The sequence below is a fragment of the Muscardinus avellanarius genome (genome assembly GCF_963383645.1).
Source record: "Muscardinus avellanarius genome assembly, chromosome: 3".
Lineage (NCBI taxonomy): Eukaryota > Metazoa > Chordata > Mammalia > Rodentia > Gliridae > Muscardinus > Muscardinus avellanarius.
In genome coordinates, this window is record NC_137788.1 from 19,066,851 (window position 1) to 19,090,423 (window position 23,573).

The 23,573-nt window shown below is 53.9% G+C and overlaps 1 protein-coding gene across 1 annotated transcript; it reads right to left on the reverse strand.

Annotated features, from left to right (window-relative positions):
• Positions 1 to 360: 360 nt before the first annotated feature.
• On the reverse strand, positions 361 to 23,573 carry IFNLR1 (interferon lambda receptor 1; the record flags this gene model as incomplete). The annotated part of the gene is made up of 8 exons (XM_080691350.1): positions 361 to 421; positions 9,270 to 10,057; positions 10,833 to 10,963; positions 11,156 to 11,315; positions 11,875 to 12,023; positions 13,642 to 13,826; positions 18,846 to 18,969; positions 23,516 to 23,573. The coding sequence occupies 8 exons, from the start codon at positions 23,571 to 23,573 to the stop codon at positions 361 to 363; spliced, it is 1,656 nt and encodes a 551-aa protein (XP_080547476.1).

The window sequence follows — 23,573 nt, forward strand, 5'->3', positions numbered from 1 at the left end:
TTAACTTCGTTCTGGCGGGAGGAGATGAAGGGTGTCAGGTGCCTTTCCTCGTGCCCACATCCTGTCCCCTGGGCTGGACAGTGGGCTGGGAATAGCTTCCCTCCTGGTGCGGTGCTGGGATGGGAAGCCCACCCTTGAGCCTTTGAGGCTGGCTTCTGCAAAAGGCTAGAAATAAAGTAATGGGTCTCATATTTCAGGGATTTTTCTGCTGTGCCTGCGAGAGGGGCAGGATGCAGCGTGGGCCTTTGGCTGGGGGCAAGGAAGATGGAGCCTGATCCCAGGCTGGTGCTCTGCCAGGGAGAGCAGCGTCTATGGGGATGGACGTGGATTTCCTGGTCAGAAGGGATGGGTGTTAGGGGTTTAGGAAATCGGTTTCTCCTTTTTGCTGGTCCCCATGGAGAGCTGGATGGGCATGGGCTCCCTATAGGGTAGATGCCGTGAAAGGGTTCTGACAGACGTGGAGTGTTTGATAATTTGAGAGAAGTGCTGAGGAGATGGCAACCAGAGGAACATGTTACAAAGTGCCAAGAAGAGGCCCAACGCGGCCGGCCAAGGGGACGGGTCACAGGAGCACAGCCTGAGAGTTATGTTGGAATCCGTGGGACGGGAGAGGCTCGGATTATTAAAGAACTTGGAAACAGCCAGATTCATTTGAGAGAGAGAGAGAGAGAGAGAGAGAGAGAGAGAGAGAGAGAGAGAGAGAGAGGGAGAGAGGGAGAACATGCTTGAAATCCTAGTACTTGAGAGCCTGAGACTGGAAGATCACAGGTTCAAGGCTAGCTTCAACAACTTAGTAAGACCCTATTTCAAAATAAAAATATAAAAAGGGCTGAGGGTATTGCTTGAAGGTAGGATCCCCTTGGGCTCAATCTCCAGGAGAGAGAGAGACAGACATAGAGAGAATCATGTTCAATAATAGGATTTGGTTAAACGCATAAGTATGTTCACTCAAAGCAAGACAAATACAACCTTCAAGATAATGTCAGCAAAAAAAAAATGGTTTGTGGACTGATAAAGATTCACTATTTATTTTATTTATCTTATTTTTTGCAGTACTGGGGATGGAACCCAGGGGCATTTTACCTCAGAGCTACACCCCTATCCTTATTTTTTACTCTTTATTTTGAAACAGGGTCTCACTAAGTTGTGGAGAGCCTCACTAAGTAGCTGAGGCTGGCTGCAAACCTGCGACCCTCCTGTCTCAGCCTCACAAGTACTGGGATTACAGGCGTGCACCACCACTCCCGGTTCCGCCAAATATTTTTAAATGCAAAGAAGCACGGGATACCTACGTACAGCACAGGCCTGGTTAGAGCTCACGCTGCACATGCAGAGAAACCGTCCTGAAGGCTGTGTCTGAAAAGACTAAGGGGGGCGCTCGGGGAGGCGGTGGTTTTATCGGCGACCTTTATTCCCTTCTCCTGGCATGTCTGCACTTTCCTTATGTTTCTATCAGAAACATTAATTTATGTTAAGGAAACGCAAGGTTACTGGACAAAACAAATGGGCTTTCAGGAAGGCCTTTGCCGGGCTAGTGCCCCCTACCCCAGAGCTGGTTCCTGTCCCCTGGCCAAACCCGCTCTTGTTTGAAGGCCCCTGGAACGGTTTCTCCTCCTGCAATGTGAGCACTCTTGCCAACTTCAGCCCGCTCCGGTCTCCCTTGACCAAGTCTTCCAGATGCCCAGCATCTTGCATCGCCCGATATATTCTCAATCACGTTACAAGCTCAAGACAGAGGTCTGGGCTAGGTTACAGGTGAGACAGGAGCACCGTCTGCAGATATTTGGGAGGCCACAATGCGTGTGTGTGGAAGACTCCAGCCCCTTTCTGTGTGACCTCCTCTAGACAGGGAAGCCAGGGGCCCTGGGAGACGTGTTAGGGAAGCCCCTCTCTACCTCTCTCCTCTCTCTCTCTCTCTCTCTCTCTCTCTCTCTCTCTCTCTCTCTCTCTCTCTCTCTCTCTCCTGGAAACCCTTCTATCTCCCGGCTACACTCGCAGACCTATTTTATACTTTTATTTGGAAACAGGGTCTCTTGAACCTGCGCGATCCTCCTGTCTCTGCCTCCCAAGCGCGGGGATTACAAGCGCGCGCCACCACGCCCAGCGAAGCATCTCTCTTCTGCATTAAAGAAATAGCTCTCCTGGTGAAGGCGCGGCTGGCTGTAGGCTGGGCGGCCTGTGAGGTAGAAAGTTCCCCGTGGCTGGAGGTATTCAAGACAAGGCTGTGACCAATCGCAGAGGTTCCCTAGCTATCCTTGTTCTCTGGTTTTTAAAATTGATGGCTTTTGTATTTCCCTGCATGTGGCTGTCTACAGAGCAGGCGTCCAACATGGGCTTCTGCAGTGCCATGGTTCTCCGGCAGCTTTGTCTTGCTTGTTCGGGCCTGGGCTGGGGGCAGAAGCATCTCCTTTGTGTCTGATGAGTTTCTGCAATGCACCTTGCGTTGCCCCCACCCCCAGCCTCTGCCTGAGCCTTTTCTGCTTCCTGGAGCTCCCTTTCCAGTCCCTCTTCCTAACTAACTCTTTAGACCTCTTCCCAAAGCCACTTCCTCCAGGAAGCCTTCCCGGTGTGAGCCGCTCACCTGCTCAGTGACTCCTTTCTGTGCTCTCACGCCCTTGTGCGCATTTCACTGGATTTTTATTTCCCCGAGTTGCTGACTAAGGGGACAAGGCTGCGACTTGCTCTCATTGCTGCTGACACGAGCTGACCCTGAGCAGGTCCCCAGTAGTGTTTGCTGACTGACTAAGTGTACAGGGGTGGGCTTGAGGGCTGGCCAAGGCTCTGATACTGTATTTGTTTGCTTGTTTGTTTTGGTGGTATTGGTGGTGGAACCCAGGGGCTTTCTACCTCCACACTACACTCCCAGACCTATTTTCTATTTTATTTGGAAACAGGGTCTCACTAAGTTGCTGAAAGCCTCACTAAGTAGCTGAGGCTGGCTTCGAACTTGTGCGATCCTCCTGTCTCAGCCTCCCAAGCGCGGGGATTATAAGTGTGCACCACCACGCCCGGCTGCTCTGCTACCATATTAAACATCATCCCTGAGCTATAAAAAAAAAAGCACCTTATTGATGGGCATGGTGGCGCACGCTTGTAATCCCAGCGCTTGGGAGGCTGAGACAGGAGGATCGCACAGGTTCGAAGCCAGCCTCAGCTACTTAGTGAGGCTCTCAGCAACTTAGGGAGACTCTGTTTCCAAATAAAATAGAAAACAGGTCTGGGAGTATAGCCCAAAGGTAGAAAGCCTCTGGGTTCCACCCCCAGTACCACAAAAACAAAAAAACAAACAAGCAAACAAAACACACCACATTGTCCCCAGTGACAAACACTCAGGAATTCCCTGCTCCTGCCCTTCTCCCAATACCTAGGGTGCCGGAACCTTTTTTGCCGAACACTGAGAGTCAGTGGGAAGTTTCCCAGAAGTCTCTGGCTGTCTTCATGGCTGGCTGCTCAGCACGGGGGACCCTGGAGGTGTCCCCCCTCTCTCCTGGACAGGAAGAACACGGGTGAGGCTTCAGCCAGCCCTCCCAAAGCCTCTTCTTAGAGAATCAGACACACTGGGGTCTAACCCGAAGGCGATCTGACAGGAGGCCCGGGCGGTGTCAGGCAGGGACACGGATGTGGATGTCCCAGGAGCCCGGGCCGCTCCCTGCACCTGGCTGCAGGGACCATGAGCAGGTGCTGTCCCCTCTCTGGGCCTCAGTTTCTCTTTGTGAAGAAAGGCTGGACTAGAAATCCCCTAGGGCCCTCGGAGCTCGAATGGCCTCGGCCTCTCTGCACTCTGGGCTTGGAAACCTCCCCCAATGTCCCAGAATTCCCTCGGTGACGGCGTCACTGACGCTCACAGGTTCAGCTTCGCCTCTGTGGATGCTGCTTATAATTTCAGCGCTGTCTCAGGAGTTTGAAGTTCCAGAAGCTGACTGCGGCCCATGCCGGGATGGGGAAGGGCGTGGGAGGGGAGGCCGATGCAGGGAAGCCGACCGGAAGCTGAGCTGTGGGCAGGTCACACCCCGTCCCGCTCCCCAAACCTCATCCTACAACATGGAAACAGACTTCCCACTCCTCAGGCCGCCTGCTGCTAGCTGGACATTTATGGAGGACGAGGTCTCATGCAGCAGGTGTCTTCTTTTACAAAATGAGGAGCCCAGAACTCAGCGAGGCCCCTTAAAAACCTTTGCAAAAACCTACCCCTGAGCGCGCAGCTGTGGGGATGGAGGGAGCGATGAGGACGGGGATACGTGTTCACATAGAGGTTCTAGTTGGCACCTGTAATCCCAGTACTTGGGAGGCTGAGACAGGAGGATCGCAGGTTTGAGGACAGCCTCAGCTACTTAGCAAGACTCTGAGCAATCTAGGAAGACCCTGTTTCAAACCAAAAATAAATAGAGATGTAAATAAATAAGGGCGTAGAGTATAGCTTAGAGGTAGAATGCCCCTGGGTTCAATCCTTAGAACCACACTAAATCAATCAATCAATCAGCCAATCAAAGCATCCATGGTTGTAGCTTGGAGGTAGAATGTCCCTGGGTTCAATCCCCAGTACTAAAACAAACAGACACAGTTCCAGTTGGCAGTGGTTCCTGAGGCCAAACCCCACCTGCATATGGGGCCTCCAGGTGAGCTGGGGTCACTTAGAGAAGGGTCCACGAAGGGGCCTGGGGCCCTAGACGGGAGTGCGAGGCCCCAAGCCCCTGCTGGAGTTTGGCTTCCCGGTTGGCCCATCTAGTGTTCAGAGAAACGGAGGCTTAGAGCGGCTGGGATCTCCACACCCAGAGGCCCCTGCACCCAGAGACGGCCTCAGGGACAGGCTCCTCCTACTCCGCCTTCTTCTCCAAAGCCACCCAAAGAGGCAGAAAGGAAGGGGAGAAAGGCTGCTGAAGAGCCGGCACTCTCCTGTGTCTTCTCAGGCTGAGGACCCGGGCTCTCTGGGCTTCATGGGGCCCTGTGCCAACCAGCATCCTGTGAGTAACTGACCCAGAGCTGACTCACTCATTATATGTAGGTAGAATTCACACACTCTTCTTCTTTTGCGGGTCTGGGGAAGAAATGCAGGGGTATTCTACCTCCAAGCTACATCCCCAGTCCTATTTTTATTCTTTATTTTGAAAGAGGGTCTCTGAGTTGTAGAGGGCCTCACTAAGTAGCCGAGACTGCCCGCGAACCGCGATCCTCTGGTCTCAGCCTCCAGAATGCTGGGATGACAAGCGTGCGCCACCACGCCCGGCTCAGGCTCTCTTCTTTAAACCGTCTAAGCCAGGTGTGGTGGTGCACGCCTGCAATCCCAGTACTTGGGAGGGTGAGAGGAGAGGATCCCAGATCTGAGGGCAGCTTCAGCAATTTAGTGAGACCCTGTTTCAAAATGAAGAATAACAAGGGCTGGGGTGTAGCGTGGAGGTAGACTGCTCCTGGGTTCCATCCCCAGCACCACAAGAAACAAGGAAACAAAACAGAACCCACCCTTTCCTTCTCAGCTGGCCCCGGTGCACACGCACGAGAGCCAGCTGTGGGCAGCGTGGACGGGCAGGCTTGCCCACCTAGGTCGGTGGGCATCAGGAAGTCGTAGAACAGTGAGTCTCCTCAGGACCCCATCACCCTGGCTCACTGCCCACTTGCAGCAGACCCTGGGGGAGGGAGGACAGACCCTGCGTGACAGGAACTGGGGGTCTCTGGCCACCTTAAGTGTTAAGTCACCACCACCACCACCGCCAGCCAGCCGCCGACCTCGGCTCAAACATCAGTTCGCTATTTTATTCTTTCACTCATTTATTCAATGCCACGCGTCCACTCTTTGCCAGGTGTTGGTGCCAGGGGAGAACAGTCCCTTCCCTAAAGCAGTTCTCAGGAGTTGATGTCCGCCTGCTGTCTCCTCCCCCAGCTCTCCTGAGCTCCGCGGGTGAGAAGGCCCGGGCAGCCTGCCATCCCACCACTGTCCAGCAGGCGGCAGCACAGGGGCCAGGAGCCCCGCCAAGGTGCCCAGCGGAGGAGCGCAGGTCGGGAGGCCGGGACCCGGTCACCTGGAGAGGAAGCTCCGTCCTGTTTTCTGAAAAATATACCTGAACCCTGGCCACAGCTGTGGCATTCACTGTCTCTTTTTGTGACTTGGTACTTCTATAAGTGACCAAAGGCTTAAATAACCAGGAGAGCCAAGGCCAGGGCTGGACTCAGTAATGGACCCAAACCAGAGGTGATCACCCATGAGCTGTCTCATCCTGGCAGCTCATGGGTGGCCCCGTCCTTGTCTCCTCTGCGGACCCGCCTTCCCGTGCCTCAGAGCGGGAGATGGGGCGGGACAGGGGGGAGCCAGCCGGGAGACCTCTGCACCCAGGGAAAGGGGTCGGCTCAGGCTCAGCTTCAGCTGTGCGCACAGTGCCGGACAGTCAGCGCGCGTCCCTGGGAGCCTCGCGGGAGGCTGGGAGACCCTCCCCAGCGGAGGGCTGAGGGGTGAGATTGGATTTGCGAGGCCAAACACTCCGGGCTGTTGAGTATGCTTCCATGGAGGTGCAGGGAGAGGTGCTGGGCCTCGCTGTGGCTCAACACACACACAGCAGCAGGGACCTGTTTGAAGATCCGCCTTGACTGGCTTCCTCCCCCAGTCACCTGGAGTCATACGTTGCTCCACGCCTCAGACGCTGATCCCTGGTCCGCTGCGGGGGGCCTAGGCTAAGGTCCCGTAGTCAGTCAGTCTGTCTGTCTGTCTGTCTGGGTCTCCCTTTTGGCACTGGGGGTTGAGCCCTGGGGCACTCTCCCTCCAAGCTCTGCCCCCAGCTCTATTTTTATTTTGAAACAGGGTCATGCTAGATTGCTGAAGGCCTAAGTTGCTGAGGCTGTCCTTGAACCTGCGATCCTCCTGTCTAAGCCTCCCAAGTACTAGGATTCTAGGTGTGTACACCTCGCCCCGCTCCCCAGTCATCTTAACAATCAGAGCTGAGGAAAGATAAGAGTACACGGCTCCTTGGGAGGTAAGAACACATACATTTCTACTCAACTCTACCTTTTCCTTTAAAAATAAAGTTCTTTATTTAACCGTTTGGGGTAATATACCAACAGGCATTAGGGTATTATTTAAATATGATATAAACATAGAACAAATCAGACATAAATACAAATACATAACAAGGACACATGGTCTCGTCAGCACTCTGAAGAGACTCACGTGGCTCTGACCTAAGGTGGCGTCTCCCCCCACCATGGCGGCTAGTGGCCTGGTCCGTGAGAGGGCTTTGTAAACACCCAGGTGCTGAGCGCACACGACACAACGCTGCTTTGGCCACCAGAACACACATTCATTCATATTCTCATTCTCATTCTCTCTCTCTCTCTCTCTCTCTCTCTTGCTTCTCACAGTTTTTGGTTGGTGACCTGATGTCTAGAAAGAAGTTGGAATTTAGAGACAGGAGGGTCGCAGGTTCGAGGCCAGCCTCTGTAACTTAGTGAGACCCTCCCCCCATCCCATTTCAAAATAAAAAATGAAAAGGGCTGGGAGTGTAGCTTGGAGGTAGAAATGCCCCTGGGTTCAATTCCCAGAATCAAAAAATGAACAACAAAACAAACAAAAAACAACAACAATAAAGCCTTAGTCTGTCAGAATGTAAACTTCAAGGGGGAAAAAAAATCTTAAAATCACAAAGAAACCAAAGGGATTTCACTGAAGCCCGAGACAAGGCTATAGCAGTGACACCTGGAGTTTTCTGAAGTAACCTCCATTGAGCAACTCAGCGGGGCATTTCCAGCCCTGGCCCCAAGCGCAGCACCAGGGTTCCAGTCTCGTCTTCCTCTGGGCTCAGAGATGTGGACAAGAGCCGGGCGTGGTGGCACACCCTTATAATCTCGGTACTTGGGAGGCCGAGACAGGAGGATCTGGGTTTGAGGTCAGCCTCAGCTACTACGTAAGGCCTCTGCGATTTAGTGAGACCCTGTTTCAAAATAAAGAAGAAAACATAGGGCTGGGGGTGTAACTCGGAGGTAGACTGTCCCTGGGTTCAATCCCAGCACTGCACACACACACACACGCACACGTGCGCATGCACGCACACACACACCACACACAGAAAAAAAAAAAGATGTGGACGAGCCTCCCTGCGGGGAAACCCCAGGGAGACCTGTGCCGGCAAAGGTGCCTGCCACCTTTGTGACCCCAGAGCTCCCGGCTGAGGCCTAGATCTATTCCTTGTCCGGGCCAAGAGGTCAAGGGCAGAGGCCGAGGATCTTGGGAACACCCCAGTAAGTCATTAGGGAAGCACTGCAGGGTGACCTCAGACGAGTGCCTGTGCTACTCTGGACCTCAGCCTCTCTGAAACAAGAGAGGTGTTCAACTAAAAAAGCAGTCTGCAGTTCGCTGAACTTTTCTTTTTAGCTACGGGACCCCTAATGAACTTCAGGGCCAGGCCCCTGTATATAGATCAGGGCTCAGTGAGGCCTCTCCGCCTCAAAGAGGGGGATCCCCTACCCCTACGCCACCACCCAAGGCCTTTGAGAGCCCTGGACCAGAGGCCCGTAAGGAGCCTCCTGAATCAGCCTTAGAACACCGCCCCTCCCGCTGGCTTCAAAACCGCACCGCTCTAAGGCCAAAATGGCCACGTGTCTAACAGACTCTGCAGGTTACACGGCCGGGCCCAGGCCATGCAACCCAGGTTGTTCACATCCTCAGCCATGAAAAAGGCAAAACTTAGTCCCATGGGGGATGAGACGACTCGGCTCTGCCTGTCCCCAAAAGCTACGTGGTGCCACGACTCGACAGCACGCCCCCTTCCCTCCTGCCAACCCCCTCAGCCAGCTGGGTCCTTCTTCATTAGGGCCCTCCTCAGGGGACCCCAGCCCATCAACCGGAGGCTGAGGTGGCGCGGGGCTCTGTGGGTGTGGTTCTGACACATGGCTGTGCCTACAGCTGGACCCCTTCCCCTGCCACCATCCCAGCTGGCCCTCGGTGGCATTAGCCTCCGCGCCCACAGGGACCCTACCTCACCTGCTCCCTGTTGCCCAGGGATGACTGTCCTTGGCCCTGGCCCTGGGGCCAATGGGCGGATCTGACACCTGCCGGCCTCTGAGCTCCAGCTACCCTGGTCTCCACCTAAAGCTGGGGGCTCACAGAAAGGCTGGCATCCTACTGCTCACCCCAGAAGGCCAACGGCCCCTGGGAGGGATCCGGAAGTGCTGTAAGACTCCTCTGCGCCTCAGCCAGGGACGTGGCTCTTGGTGGCATCTTGGGTTTCTGGGAAGCCTGGCAGCCATACTGGCTGAGCCAGCTTGTGTGGGGGTGGGGGGCAGCTCACCTGGCCATGTAATGCCCCGACACCCTGCTCGGGGCCTTGCCCCCCTGGAGGCTCTTAGCCCCACAGCCATGGATGCTGCTGCCCTTAGTGTCTGATTCCTCCTCCTCCTCCTCCTCCTCCTCCTCCTCCTCCTCCTCCTCCTCCTCCTCTTCCTCCTCCTCCTCCTCCTCTTCCTCCTCCTCCTCCTCCTTCTCCTCAGAGCCACTGTCCCAGCAGAAGGTCAGTGTCTGAAGAGAAACTGGGGGCTCCCCAGGGACCAGATTCCGCCCTGGGGACAAAGAGCCCCAGGTGGTCCAGGGGGGGAGGTCGGCCTGCAGGAGCTCCTCACTGAGTTCCGGTTGTGGGGGAGGCTCCTGGGGCCCAGCCTCACCCTGTCCTCGGCCCGGCCCCTTCTTGGCCAGATAGCCCGAGGACCCAGCCTCGTCCCAGGGTGAGGAGTCCCCGGTGCTGGGCCAGCTCCTGTCTGAGGAGTCCCAGCCTTCTCCAGGGGTCACAGGCGTCCAGGGCTCCCCCGAGTCCACCCCCGACTCGCTGGCCTCAGAGTGGCCCCGGGCCCGGAGCCGCTGTCCCAGGGAGCTGAGCTGTGTGATGTAGGGCTGGAGGCTGCCACTGTCGTCTGTATCGTCCTCGCTCTCGTCCTCTGCGATGTCCCCTGGCTCTGCCTGCAGCGGGGCTGGCACCCTCACCCTCCTGGCCGGCTCCTTCCGGGAACAGAGGAGCAAGTTGTCTGGGGACTCTGGTCCACTGGGCTGCAAGGTGGCCACGGGGTTTCTGTAGCCAGAAAAGTCCTGATGGGGGCGGGGAGAAGAGCCAGTGATTCAGGGTTCCCGAGGGAAGGGTAGTTGTTTGGACTGGGGTCTCCCGGGAGCCACCATTCCAGCGAGGGAGGAACCTGAGTCTTAATCCACCAGTCCCATTCTAATTCCCTGACAGGTACTGAAGCCCCAGGGGCAGTTGTGGAGGGGTGGGGTGAGGCACAGGGGTGTCCTCCAGAGGCCGCAGCCTAGGCGATTAGCAGGATTTTCCCACAGAGCCTGAAGCCAGGAAAATACCTCACCGCCCCGCGTGACACAGGGACACTCGGGACGCATCCTCCAGCCCCCCCACCCCCACCCAGGGGCGAGCCTTATCTACAGCCAGGCCCTCACTGAGCAGGCGCTGGGCCCTGGGCCCTAAGGGGTGGCCCAGCCCCCACCCCACAGCAGCCCGAGCTCAGCCCTGGTTAAATCATGAACCAAGACTGCTCGCCTTCTAAGACCTCCGCTTTGGCGCTCCCCTCTCCCTGTCCCCTTCCAGCCCCCTCTGGGGACTCAGCGCTCAGCACCCGATGGATGTGCAGAAGTGAAACAGTTCCGCTGCAGGGGACTAAGGTCGCTTCTCCCTCATGGACAGATGGTGGTATTAGTTGGTGCTGAGGTAACGCATCACTGATGGTGGACTTGTAGGCACGAAGCTAGGAGGTGTTTGACTGGGCCAGCTCAGTATTGCATCTGAGCTCAGCACTCCAGCCCCGCCTCCTTCCTCCCTGCCCTCCCGCCGGCCGCGCCCGCAGAGCTGCTGTACCAGGGCCGGTGGCATCTTCACTGGCTGAAACCAGGGGCTGCGCTCGAGGCTCTTCCAGATCACACCCCCCGTGGCCATCACTAGCAGCAGTGGCAGAACTGAGGGCAGCGCCAGGACTGCCCAGCTGGCCCCTGCGGAGGAGCAGTAACAGTAACAATTACAGACACCACAACGCGCCCTCTACCACGAAGCCAGTGCTCCCTGCGCGTGTGGAAACCAAGGCTCAGGGAGGTTATGCAAGCTCCCCCAACACACACAGCGAAGGAGGCGGAGGTTCCCCACGCGCTGAAAGAAGCCCCACCGCGGCGCCACTCTGCACCTACCCGGGGCCTCCAGGAAGAAGCAGATGGGCTCAGAGAAGTCGCTGTGTTTGAGGGCAATGAAGGTGTAGACAGTCCTGGCGCTGAGGCAGTGGCGGCCGCTGGCGGCGGGCTGGAGGGGGACCTGGACTGGCTGGCCCAGGGGGGTAGCTGGAAACAGGGTCTGTTTGGGGAAAGAGAGATGAGTGGAGGACCCGGGGCTCTTCTACATGGTCAGGAAGGGCGGCGTGGGCAGAGTCTGGGGGGAACCCTCAAGCCTTCTTTTCCTTTTTTTTTTTTTTTGGAGGGTGGTGGTACTGGGGATTGAACTCTACCTTCATGAGACACCCCAGCCCTTTTTATTTATTTATTTATTTGTTATTTTGAAACAGGGTCTCAGCTAAGTTACCAAGTCTGGCCTCCAACCTGCAATCCTCCTGCCTCAGCCTCCCAAGTACTAGGACTACAAGTGTGCGCCACCATGCCCGGCGCATAATAATAATTTAAAAACTGTGGTAGAGAACTATGGTGCGGCCTGTACATGAAGGGCAGGGGTCCCTGCGCATGGTGTCTCTGGTGGAAGGGGCAGGGCTGGGTCACAGCCAACCTCGCTGTATTCAGGCCCTGGCTGACTTCTGTGTTGGGGCCCACTGTGAAGGCTTCCTGGAGGAGGCTGAGGATCATGGGGGTTGGGTGGAGCCCTGGAGAGGAAAGCCAGCCTGGGGGCAGAAAAGACTTCCCACCTTGTTTCCGGTGCCCTCCTTCCAGAATCCCACCTGGTACTTCAGATTCAGCTCTAGTGGGGGCACACAAGGGGGCAGTTGGTACGTGGCACTGACACTCAGGATCTTCTCAGTCCGGTTGAAGGCCAGGGTGGGCGAGGCGGGCTCCACTGGGGGAGACAGAGCGCCCGTCAGTACGCTCTGGAGGCCATGCTGCCCCCATCCAGCCAGGCAGCTCCCGTGAAAGGGGAAACACAACGCTTGGCATCTGTTAACCACCTCCTATGTGCAGAGTGCCTCACGGTCAGTTTATTTAAGCCTCATACGGATGCCCAGAGGGAGGGATGGCAATTCCTAATTTTACAGAAGGAAAACTGAGGCTTAGTGGGGTGACATGTGCCGGCTAAGCTCACAGGTGATCTGCCTCTTCCGCCCGGGTGCCCGTGCCATGCCACTAGCCTGTCAGATTCCTGCCATGTGTATCAGTCTCTTGTCGCTGCTGTAACAAATGCCCAGGTGCTTTTTTTTTTTTTTTTTTGAATACTACAAACAGATCATTTCCATTTCCAGCCAAGGAAACTCCAGGTCTAGCTTCCTTGGCTCCTAGCCCTTGAAACTCATGGCCTCACCCTCTGAGTCCTTCCTCTGTCACCAAAGGCAGCTGGCATCTGCAGCAAAGCCATCTTATCTGTACCTTGCCAGTGGACATGGCCAAAGTACAACAGCTCTGCACGACTTCATCCCCTCTCCCTCTCCGCCCCTTGAGTCCAAGCTAGCAGAATTCTGTGGACATGAAGTTCTCAAGAACTTTACTGGTCTCCTATGGGTGTCATGGAGACAGACTCCCATAATAAATATCTTTTTTTTTTTTTTTTGCGGTACTAGGGATGGAACCAGGGGCATTCTACCCCCAAGCTACATCCCTAGTCCTATTTTTTATTCTTTATGTTGAAATAGGGTCTCCACGAACTGCGATCCTGTCTCAGCCTCCCAAATGCTGGGATTACAAGTATGTGTCACCACACCCGGCAATAAATCTCTTCTTATTATATCTCTCTTATTAATCTATTGGTTTGGTTTCTCTGGAAAAAATTTTTTTTAATGATACCGAGGATTGAACCCAAGGGCATTCTACCTCTGAGCTACTTTCCCTTCCCAGCCCCGCCACAGCAGGCTGGCATACATGGTGCCCTCTGCTTTGGGGAAGCAGAGACAGATGGTGCCATGGTGGATTCTGAGCATCAATGTGACTGCATTGAGGGGCCCAAGAGAACTGGCCCAGCACATTTCTGATGTGTCTCTGAGGTGCTTCTAGAGACGCTGGCGCCTGGGTCAGCAGCTGAGTGGGCAAGACCCGTCTGGAAGCCAGCTGGCCCCATCCAGCAGGTCGAGGGCCTGCTATAACCAGGAGGGGAAGAGTGGGGACGCTCGCCCGTGTCACCTGTGGACATCAGAGTCACTTCTTCAGGCTTTGAACTTGCATGGGTGGCCCTGGGGTGGGGCTCCCTGGGGTGGGACTCCCTGGGGTGGGGGTCCCAGGTCTCGCCCCCTGAATTGGCCTTTCCCTCACCCCAGGCTTCCGGCTTCCTGGACTGAGCCGGTCTCCAGCCTGCCCATGGCCCTGGTGGACTCGCCAGCCCTGTGGCCGTGGGGGGCCACTCAAGTGTCCCCCCTTATCACTGCACGGATTCTACTGGTCTGTTTTTCTGGAGAACCCTGACAAGGAGGTACGGAAGAGAGTGGCCGAGCTGAGCTCTGGTGGAGGGGCTCAGGGACTCACAGACCTACCTTGGTCAAAGTATTCCAGGGCGTTGGACTCCACCCAGGGGGACCTGGCGCCGGCAGAGGCTGCCCGCACACGCCCCTTGAACCCATTGTACAGGTCCTGATTCTTCAGGCACATCAGGGGACACACCAGGACCCTGCTGCCCGCACACACCTCCACTTTCCGCCACCGACTTGGGATGTAAGAGCTGGGTGGGGGAGAGGAGAGCGTGTGTTAGGATGCAGCCTCCCAGGAACTCAGAGAACCGTGACCGTTCGTCCCTCCATCCAGCCCATTGTCCACCCGTCCACCTGTCCAGCCAGGCAACCACTGAGCGGTGGGTTAGGATCCTGCCCCTGCCTCTCATTAGCTCTGGGACCTCAGGTCACTGGCCCTGGGCCTCATCTGTCTCTCCACCTGCAATGGCTTCCTCGCGGGGCTGTCGTGGTAGCTGCTCTTGCTAGTATTAATGGACATTGTCCATGCATTTATTTATTTAGGCATTTATGGGCCACCTGCTGGATGCTGGACACTATGATGGGTGTAACATGGAATTCAGAGGAGAACTTGCAGACCCACGGTCCAAACTGCTGGAAGACAGAGGTCAAACAAGAGACCTACACACTGGGCGTCCTTCTAGGCCCTGGTGAATGGGCAACGTGGCAGATGAGATTCCACTCCTCAGGAACTTAGATCTGATGGGAGGGGGGCAAAGGTTGGTAACCACACAAAATAAATTCAGAAGCTGGTACGTGCAGTGAAAAGCAGGGTAAGGAGCCGGGCGAGGCGGCCCACGCCTGTAATTCCAGAACTTGGGAGGCTGAGACAAGATCACAGGTTCAAGAACAGCTTCAGCAAATAGTGAGACCCTGTTTCAAAATAAAAATAAAATAGGGGTAGGGGTGTAGCTCAGAGATAGAATGCCCCTGGATTCAATCCCTAGTACCACTACCACCACAACAAATTATATATATATAATCTTTTTTATTAGGATATATTCTCTTTTATTAGAATTTATGTACATATGTATATATGTATGTATATTCTATTTTATTAGGATACATATATTCTAATAAAAGAGGTTAAAAAATAAAGGCTCAGGGTCTCACTCGGTTGCCGAGACTGGCCTTGATCCTGTGATCCTCCTGTCTCGGCCTCCCAAGTACTGAGGTTCCAGGCGTGTACCACCACACCTGAGTCAACTTGTATTTTCTAAAGAGCATTCTGGTAAACCGGCTAGGCTGTGGCCATGGTCCAGGAGAGAAGATGGTGGAGACAGGGAGAAAGAGTAGAATTCAGGAAAGGCTTCCAAGTGAAACTGACAGGACTCGAGAAAGAGGAGAGTCGAGGCTGCTCCTGGTCTGGGGCTGAGCAATGGCTGAGTGGAAAATCCTGGCTGAGCTGGGGATGATAGAGAAAACAGATTTTGGAGAAGAAATTATTTGTCTGTCTTCTTTCTTGGTGGAATTATATGATGTGAACTGGCATAGTTCATATGATTATATTAACATAAGACAAAATACAGAATTCAAAGTCCAAAGCAATCCTAAAGATGGAAGAGTCACTACCTAATTATAACTAATTCTACTCACCACAAAGACATAACAGATTCTAATTTATATATGCCTACTATAGAAGAAATAGAAATTGCAGTCTGCCTGCCTGCCTGCCTGCCTGCCTTCCTTCCTCCCTCCCTCCCGCCCCCCTCCCTCCCTCTCTCTTTCTTTCTTTCTTTCTTTCTTTTCTTTCTTTTTTGCAGTACTGGGGATGGAACCCAGGGGCATTCTACCTCTGAGCTACAGCCCCAGTCTTTGAAACAGAGTCTCACTGAGGCTGTCCGCGAACCTCGAACCTCATCCTCCCATCTTAGCCTCCCAAATGTTGAGATTACAAGCTTGTACCACCATGAGAAATTGCAGTTATAATGAGAAATTTTAATATACTTTTCATGGTAACTGATTATTAGACCAAGAAAAAAAAATCAGTAAATGTATTTAAAAAACATGGCCAGTTGTGGTGGCACATGCCTGTAATCTCAGTACTTGGGAGGCTGAGACAGGAGGATGGCAGGTTTGAGACCAGTTCTAGCAACTTAGTAAGGCCCACAGCAACTTAGTGAGAACTTGTTCCAAAATAAAATAGGGCTGGGGGAGTAGCTTGGAAGTAGAGCACTCCTGGGTTCCTGGGGACCTACGTAGCTCAGTGGTAACGTGTGTACTTTGCATGCTCATGGGCCTGGATTCGATCCCCGGCACCATAAAACAACAAAACAACCCAAAACTTATGAAATACAACCAAAAGAAGCTGTATAAATTTCCAGTAATTTTAAGAAAAGGAGTTCAACACCCTCAACACTAGGGGAATGCAAATTAAAGCCGTGATGAGATTCTCCTACACACCCCCGGAATGGTTACCACCGCGGCCGGCAGTGCTCAGTGTGGGGGAGCCCGCTGAGTCGCCGGAGCCCCCGTACAGGCCCGAGAGAATGAGCAGAGGAGCAGCCTCTTTGGAAGACAGCCTGGCCCTTGCTTGTACTGTTAAAAATTCAGTGATCAAATCGCCGAGGCTCTACAAAGCTGGGCGTGGTGGCATATGCCTGTGATCCCAGTACGCGGGAGGCTGAGACAGGAGGATCACAAGTTCAAGACTAGCCTCAGCAACGTAGGGAGGCCCTCAGCAACCTAGTGAAACCCTGTTTCCAAATAAAAATAATGAAATAGGGCTGGGGGAAGCTAGTTTCCACGAAAAAGAGAAAAACAAAATAAGCAAAAGAATAAACAAGAAACAATAGTCATGAACCGACACACAGTAAAGAGTCAGCGTCAGATGCCTCCTGCCTCCTGGTAAGGCCCTCGATTTTGAAAACTCTCTTGTGGGTTCTCCTTGACCAGGCCTGGAGCCCCTTCTCCTCACTGAATACTGCAGATGAAAAGGCTTCTATGACGGGCCTCCTAGGATGAGGCTCTGAGCTCAATCTCCATCCCTCTAGTGCCCTCCTGGTGAGGTGGGGTGTAAGATATTTCCCCTGAGGCACCAATCAGGAGCCATGAGGACCCAGTGGCTCCTTCCTGATGTAGACTGAGCCTGTATTGAGTGCTTATAAGGGCAGGATTAATTGCTAATAAGAACAAGTTTTCACACTTAAGCAAAACAATAAAATCCTTTTTTTTCTGTCTCTCTAAGTTATTAGCCGAGAGCTGCAACTTTGGTCAGCTAAAAGTTGGCTGTTAGCCCTGATAAACACTGAATGTTAACGCACACACACAACACACCTGCCCTTAGGAAAAGAATTATATAGAGTATCACGACAGTTTAGACTAAAGCTATAAGATAAAAAGCAAGCTATATTAACCCAATATCAATTACTAATAATACAAAATAGTTATAGCCCAACCCCCTATGCTTTAAAAGACTACATTCTTGTGTCTTTTTTTCTTTATTATAAAACAAGTTTGCTACATATTAAGTAACTTCTAGCACATAGAGGTAAGGAGAGGCTGAGAATGCACTAAGGATACAGGTGGACAGTACATGCTTTAACTTATTATTATTATTATTATTATTATTTTGGTGGTACTGGGGTTCCTGGAAGCCCTTCTCCCTTTGGGCCACACTCCCAGACTTTTTATTTATTTATTTGGAAACAGGGTCTCTTAAGCCAGCGAGGCTGACTACGAACCTGCGCCATCCTCCTGTCTCCGCCTCCCAAGTGCTGGATCACAAGCGCGCGCCTCCACGCCCGGCCTACATGCTTTAACTTTAAGAGTAAAAATAAAACCAAAGACAAAGCAAGCGTCCACATGCAGCCCCGGCCTTGCTAACCAAGTAGCACAGTTTGGTCAGTGGTGTCAGACCCGTGTGTCCCTGTGAGGTTGAACAAAGAGGGCTAATAGAAAAGCCTCACACAGCAGAGACAACTGCTGGAAAGAGGACAACTGGCTAAGCAGGTGGGGAGAGAAGACAGTGAACTCATATGAACAGTGTTACGTGTTCAGCGTCTCAGTGCCTCCCTCTCAAGGTGCTCCACTGTGTCCCTCTGACGCAGCGCTTTGACTGTTCTGTCCCTTCTTTCTACCTTTGTAATAATAAAACTGCTTAAGCTTACACAAGTGTAGTTCTGGCTGTTTTTTCTAAACTAGCTAAGAACAAGATCCCACAATGGCATCTCAAGCTGTTAAACTTCCACTTCCTGCTCTCCCTTTTCGCCAAGTCTAGATTAATATCCCTGATTGAATATCTGCTTCTAACATTTTCCTAAGTAACTCCATAGGTGCCTCTACGCACAGTGGCACAAGTCTGTAAGCCCAGCTACTTGGGAGGCTGAGACAGGAGGATTGCGGGTTTGAGTCCAGCCTGGGCAATTTAGTGAGACCCTCCTGTCTCAAAATAAAAAATAAAAACAGAGCCTGGCGTGGTGGCACACCGTGATCCCAGTATTTAGGAGGCCGAGACAGGAGGATTGCAGGTTTGCAGCCCGCATTGGCAACTTAGCAAGGCCTTCCATAACTCAGTGAGGCCCAGTTTAAAAATAAATGAATAAAATAGAGCTGGAGGCGTACCTCAGAGGCAGAATGCTCCTGGGTTCGATCTCTAATACCACAAGAAAAGGGGATGGAGGGATTGAGGATAAAAGAGGTGGGATGTAGCTCAGTGAAAGCACTGGCCTAGCGTGCGCAAGGCCCTGGGTTCCATCCCCAGCGCCAGAAACCCCCAAGCAAACCAGCGCACGCACACACACGCACGCACACACACACACACACACACACACACACACACACACCTCAATAGATTCCCCTCTATGTTTCAAGGCCTGGTTCCATTTCAGGTTCCCCTGGGTTACTAGTGTCTGCCTGGGCTTCCCCACTGAGAAGGGCCTCGGTCCAGCTCCGTGGGGAGAGCGTGGCTACCCCTTCCCAGGCTCCAAAGGAGAGAGTACTGGCCCTCATTAACCAGCTGGAATTACTCCAGTGGACCTTGTGCTCCCTATCTCTGTCCTCGCCTGGATCTGAGCCCCACCCAAGCCCTGCTCCCAGGATGCTCTGAGCCCCAACTCCATCCCCCACAGGCCTGTCACCTCTACGCTCTTCTCTCCTCGGCACCATCCCGCCACCTCCAGACTTTATCAGAAGCCCCTTCCCACGCACACGCCATCTCCCAAAGGGACCTGGAGAGGCACACGGAGCGCAGAGACCCCCCTCCCACCCAGCAGCCCAGAGACCCCCTCTACCCTCGAAAGGCCACAAAATAGGTTGTGTTCTGGGGGTTTCCGCGCCCTGGGAGCCACGTCAGGTACACGCTGAAGTTCTGGGAGAGCAGCGTCACGTTCCGAGGAGGGGCCAGCCGGGGCCTCCCTGTGGGGGACAAAGAGGTCATGAGGCCTGGGGCCTTGGCGGTTCTGCCGCAGGCCACTGGGGCTGGAGAGCGGATCACCTGGTGGCCAGCGCTCGCCGAGCCTGAGGATCCAAGAGCCACTGAATGCTGTAACGCTGTCCCTCCTTCCCAGGCCCCAGTGCCCCATCTGTGCAAGCACCGGAGCGTTCTAGTGCACCACAGAGCAGACCCCAGGAGGCAGCACCCCCATGACCCCTCAGCACCTGCCTGGAATGGCCTCTGCACACTGTAGGTGCATGATTGAGTTCACAAATATTACAGTAATTTGGACCACTGAAAGGCTTCCTACCTGGTCTCCCTGCTTCTAACCTGGTGCACTGGGGCAATACTGCAAAAGATTGCTACCCAGATGTTAGGAGCAGAAATACACCCCCAGGACCCAAGCTGGGGCCAGAGATAAGAACTTACAGGCATCTCTTCCACCCAGCAGATTGAGCTCCTGTTTGTCCTCTATTTCCTTTTTATTGTTTATTTATTTGTTTTTGTGGTACTGGGGAATGAACCTAGGGCGTTCTACCTCCAAGCTACGCCCCCCGCCCTATTTTATTTTTCACTGGGAAAAAGGGACTGGCTAAGTTGCAGAGGGCCTTGCTGAATTGCTGAGGCTAAACTCCAACCCGGGATCCTCCTGACACAGCCTCCCAAGTACTGGGATTACAGGTGTGCGCCGCCACGCCCAGCTTGCGATTCCTTTAAATGGACGGTGCAGGTATTTGCCTGGGAACTTGAAGAGGATCCCACTCCATTCTCCTTAATACACTGCAGTCGCTTCTCTCTCTGCCTGGCTCTGCACTTCTCTCCTGCTTGGTGGTGAAGGGCTGCCCTCCTGACTGACTGAGCCTTCCCTGCTCAGGATCCATCGGCGATGAAGCCTTGATCTTGTTTCCTACATGGTGGTATATTGAATTTGTGTCTTGATCTGAGGAACCACCCCGTGCTGCGGTGATGGTCAGACTGGCATAAGCTGAACATGGGTGAGACAAGAGCCGCCCATGAGCCAGCATAAACAAGTCTCCAGTGTGAGGGGCCCCTGGTCAAAGTCTAGACAACTAGGCCTTAGGCCTTCCACCAGGTAAAGGAAGTATCCCGTCAAAGGCCCGTGGTCAGCAATCCTGCCCAGCTCCCTGCGCTTCCCATGAAGCTAGGAGCCTCGATGTAGCGGGGGCTCCCACACACCTTGTCCCTTCATCCACCCTCCACACAGCAGCAAGGGTTAAAACAAAAGGGCTGACACACTTTTGCCGAGCATGGGCTAGGCCCTGGGCTCCATTCCTAGCACCAGAAAACAAAAACCAAACCAAACAGAAAACCCAAAGTCAGACTAGGTCCTCTTCTGCTTAAACCCTCTCCAGGCATCTCACCCAGGTGAACTCCAAAGTCCTCATCCTCCATGATTCTCCCCTCCTCTCCCCTTTGCAGCCATGCAGACCTTGGCTCTTCGGGAGCACCCCAGGACTGGTCTCCCAGGGCTCTGGCAGTGCCTGGGTGGTCCTCCCCTGGAGGTAGGACCTGCCTGGGTGGTCCTCCCCTGGAGGGCGGGCCTTCCTGGGTGGTCCTCCCCCTGGAGGGTGGGCCTGCCTGGGTGGTCCTCCCCCTGGAGGCAGGCCTGCCTGGGTGGCTCACTTCAAGGTCCATCACACTTTTCTTTCGTATTGGGGATTGAACCCGGGGCATTCTAATCTCTGAGCTAGACTCCATCCCTTTTTATTTCTTATTTTGAAACAGGGTCGCATAAAGTTACTAGGGCTGGCCTCAAACCTGCAATCGTCCTGTCTCAGCCTCCTCCGTGCTGGGCTCACAGGAAAGCCCCACCATGCCAGCTTCTGTCGTGTTCTTTGCTGTCACTGTCTCTTTGGGCAACACAGACCTGACTGTTACTGGCCTCTATGCTCCCTTCCTGGCACCTCCTACTTCCCGCTGCTGGCCCTCCTCTTCTGAAATCTGCATCTGGTTACACCTCTCCCCAGATGCCTGCCTTTCCCCACTCTTGGCATAAGGTCCACGCTCCTTATCCTGGTGTGTGAGGGCCTGGCCAGCGTGGCCGGGCCCAGCCTGGGCATCTGGCAGACGTCTCCCTGACAGCTCCCCACAGGCTCACAGGCTGCGGGCAGGCTCCTTTCTTGATACCCCCAATTCCCTCACATTCCCTTGAATGTCTTTGGACCAAGATGTCTTAGACTGCCCAGTGTTCAGCATCTTATCTTTGAAAAATTTGATGCAATGTCATTTTCTTCTGGGAATCTTCCTTGACATCTCTAAGAAGTGATGATAAAAATAATCATCGTAGCTAATACGTGCTGCACGATAGCAGAGAGAGAGAGAGAGGCTGTGCTAAACACAGTACCTGAATTTTCTCTTTGAATCCTTGACACACAGGGGTGCAGGAGACAGGTGCTAATTATAATCACATTTTCAGGAGGGGAAGACTGAGGCCCTTCTCACTTAACGTGTTGAGAATCAGGATTCAAACCAAGGCTGAACTAATTCCATAGTCAAAGCTCTTGACCGGCTTCCTCCGCTAGCATCTCCCGGGGCCTGGTCAGTCTTATTCTTCCTTCCACTGACCACGGTTTGTCAAAGGTTTCATATGGGAACTAAGCTCCACCTCCTGCCCTATGGGTACTCATGGTCCAGGGAGAACTCTGAGCCCTGTAGAGAGGGCGGGCCGAATTCTATTGATGACCCTCAGCTCAGCTTCCCAGCTCTGGCTCCCTCTCGGACTCTTTTTTTTTTTTTTTTTTTTTTTTTTGCTCCTGTGGAACTACGGATAGAACCCAGGGGTCCTCTCCCACTGACCAACACCCCCAGCCTTTTATTTTTTATGTTGAGACGAAGTCTCATTAACTTGTTCATACTGGCTTTGAACTTGTGATCCTCCTGCCTCAGCCTCCGCAGTGGCAGAGATTATAGGCGTGTACCACCGCTTACAATTCCCCTTGACATTTTAGATCCAAATGTGGGTGCCTGCTTCCCCCCACCCATCCTGTGTCCTCTAGCTGAAACCGGGTGGTGGTGAGGCAGACCCTGTCACGACTTCCAGCCCAGGACTGCCTGGCAGGCGGCCAGCAGGCGGCTAGTCTGTCCTTAAGCCACTTGTGAAGTGTCAGGCCCCAGCAGCACAGGCCCAGGTTTGAGCTTGTCCATGTGGAACAATGACAGCTGAAGTGGCCACACTTTGAGCCTTCAAAGGGTGCCAGGCACCGGCGTGCCACTTTATATGCAAAACCTCATACAATCCTCAGGCAGGTGTATTCACGCAAAGGGCTCGAGGACTCGCCCTCAGTGCACCACTCCTCTTTAGTTGTATAAGCTAAACTGCTATGGAGGTTCGAGGGGACGGGGCGGCCTAGGGGATGCTCTCCTGCTCCAGCTGTTCAACCCCCACCAGGGTGGCCACCAGCCTCTGCTGTCCTCCTTGGGCAATGCCCTTCATTGCTCTGAGCCTGTTTCTCCACCTAAAAAAGGGTAACATCAAGCTGGGCGGCGTGGCGGCGCACGCTTGTAATCCCAGCATTCGGGAGGCTGAGACTGGAGGATCTCGGTTCGCGGACAGCCTCAGCTATTTAGTGAGCCCCTCTGCAACTCAGTGAGACCCGGTTTCAAAATAAAGAATAAAAACTAGGGCAGGGGCTGTAGCTCAGAGGTCGAATGCCCCTGAGTTCCATCCCCAGACCCGCAAATAAATAAATAAATAAATAAATAGATAGATAAATACATAAAATAAGAAAGGGGAATATCTACCTCTGGGACAGCTGGGTGGCAAAGCTGATGCAGGATAATGTAATGACCAGCGCAAAGAAGTTGCTAAAAAAAAAACCCCGTTGGCTTTTATAATTATTTGATTATGTCTAAGGATCCTTCTATCTTTTTATTTTTTATTTTTTGTGGTACTGGGGATTGAACCCAGGAGCATTCTACCTCTGAGCTATACCCCCAGCTCTATTTTTTATTCTTTATTTTGAAACAGGGCCTAAGTTGGGGAGGGCCTCACTTACTAAGTAGCTGAGGCTGGCGGGGGACCCGCGATCCTCCTGTCTCAGCCTCCCTTCTGTTTTAATTGTGAGTCTAAAATTGGAAGAAAGGGGCAGGGTGGGCAATTTCGGGGCCCTCTCCTCCCTGGATGGGTTGGCCTTGGGCCCCCGCTGGAGGTATTTCCTACCCTCACCTTACCTACCAGTGGGGGCGCGGGGAGAAGTCGCCGCGTTGCAACTACACGTTGCAGCCTCGGCCAGAGCCGCACCCGCCGCCGCCTGGGTGGGGCTTCTGACCCACGGAGGTGGGCGCGGAGCCGCGGGGCTGGCCCGGCCGGGGGTCAGGGGCCGCGTGGACGCAGGGGACAGCGCTTTAGGACATCTGAAGAAGCATTTTCTTAATATATTCTCTGGTCGGCTGCCACCGCCCTTCCCCTGAAACTGGACACGTTTCCTCCCGGAAGGATCTCAAAGCCTGGGGTCTGCTCGGCCGGGAGCAGGCCTGGGCCGCGGCCCCCGCGCGGTCCCCCCTTACCTGGAGCGGCCTGCAGCAGGCACAGGAGCAGGGGCGCCCAGCGGCCGGGCCCCCACAT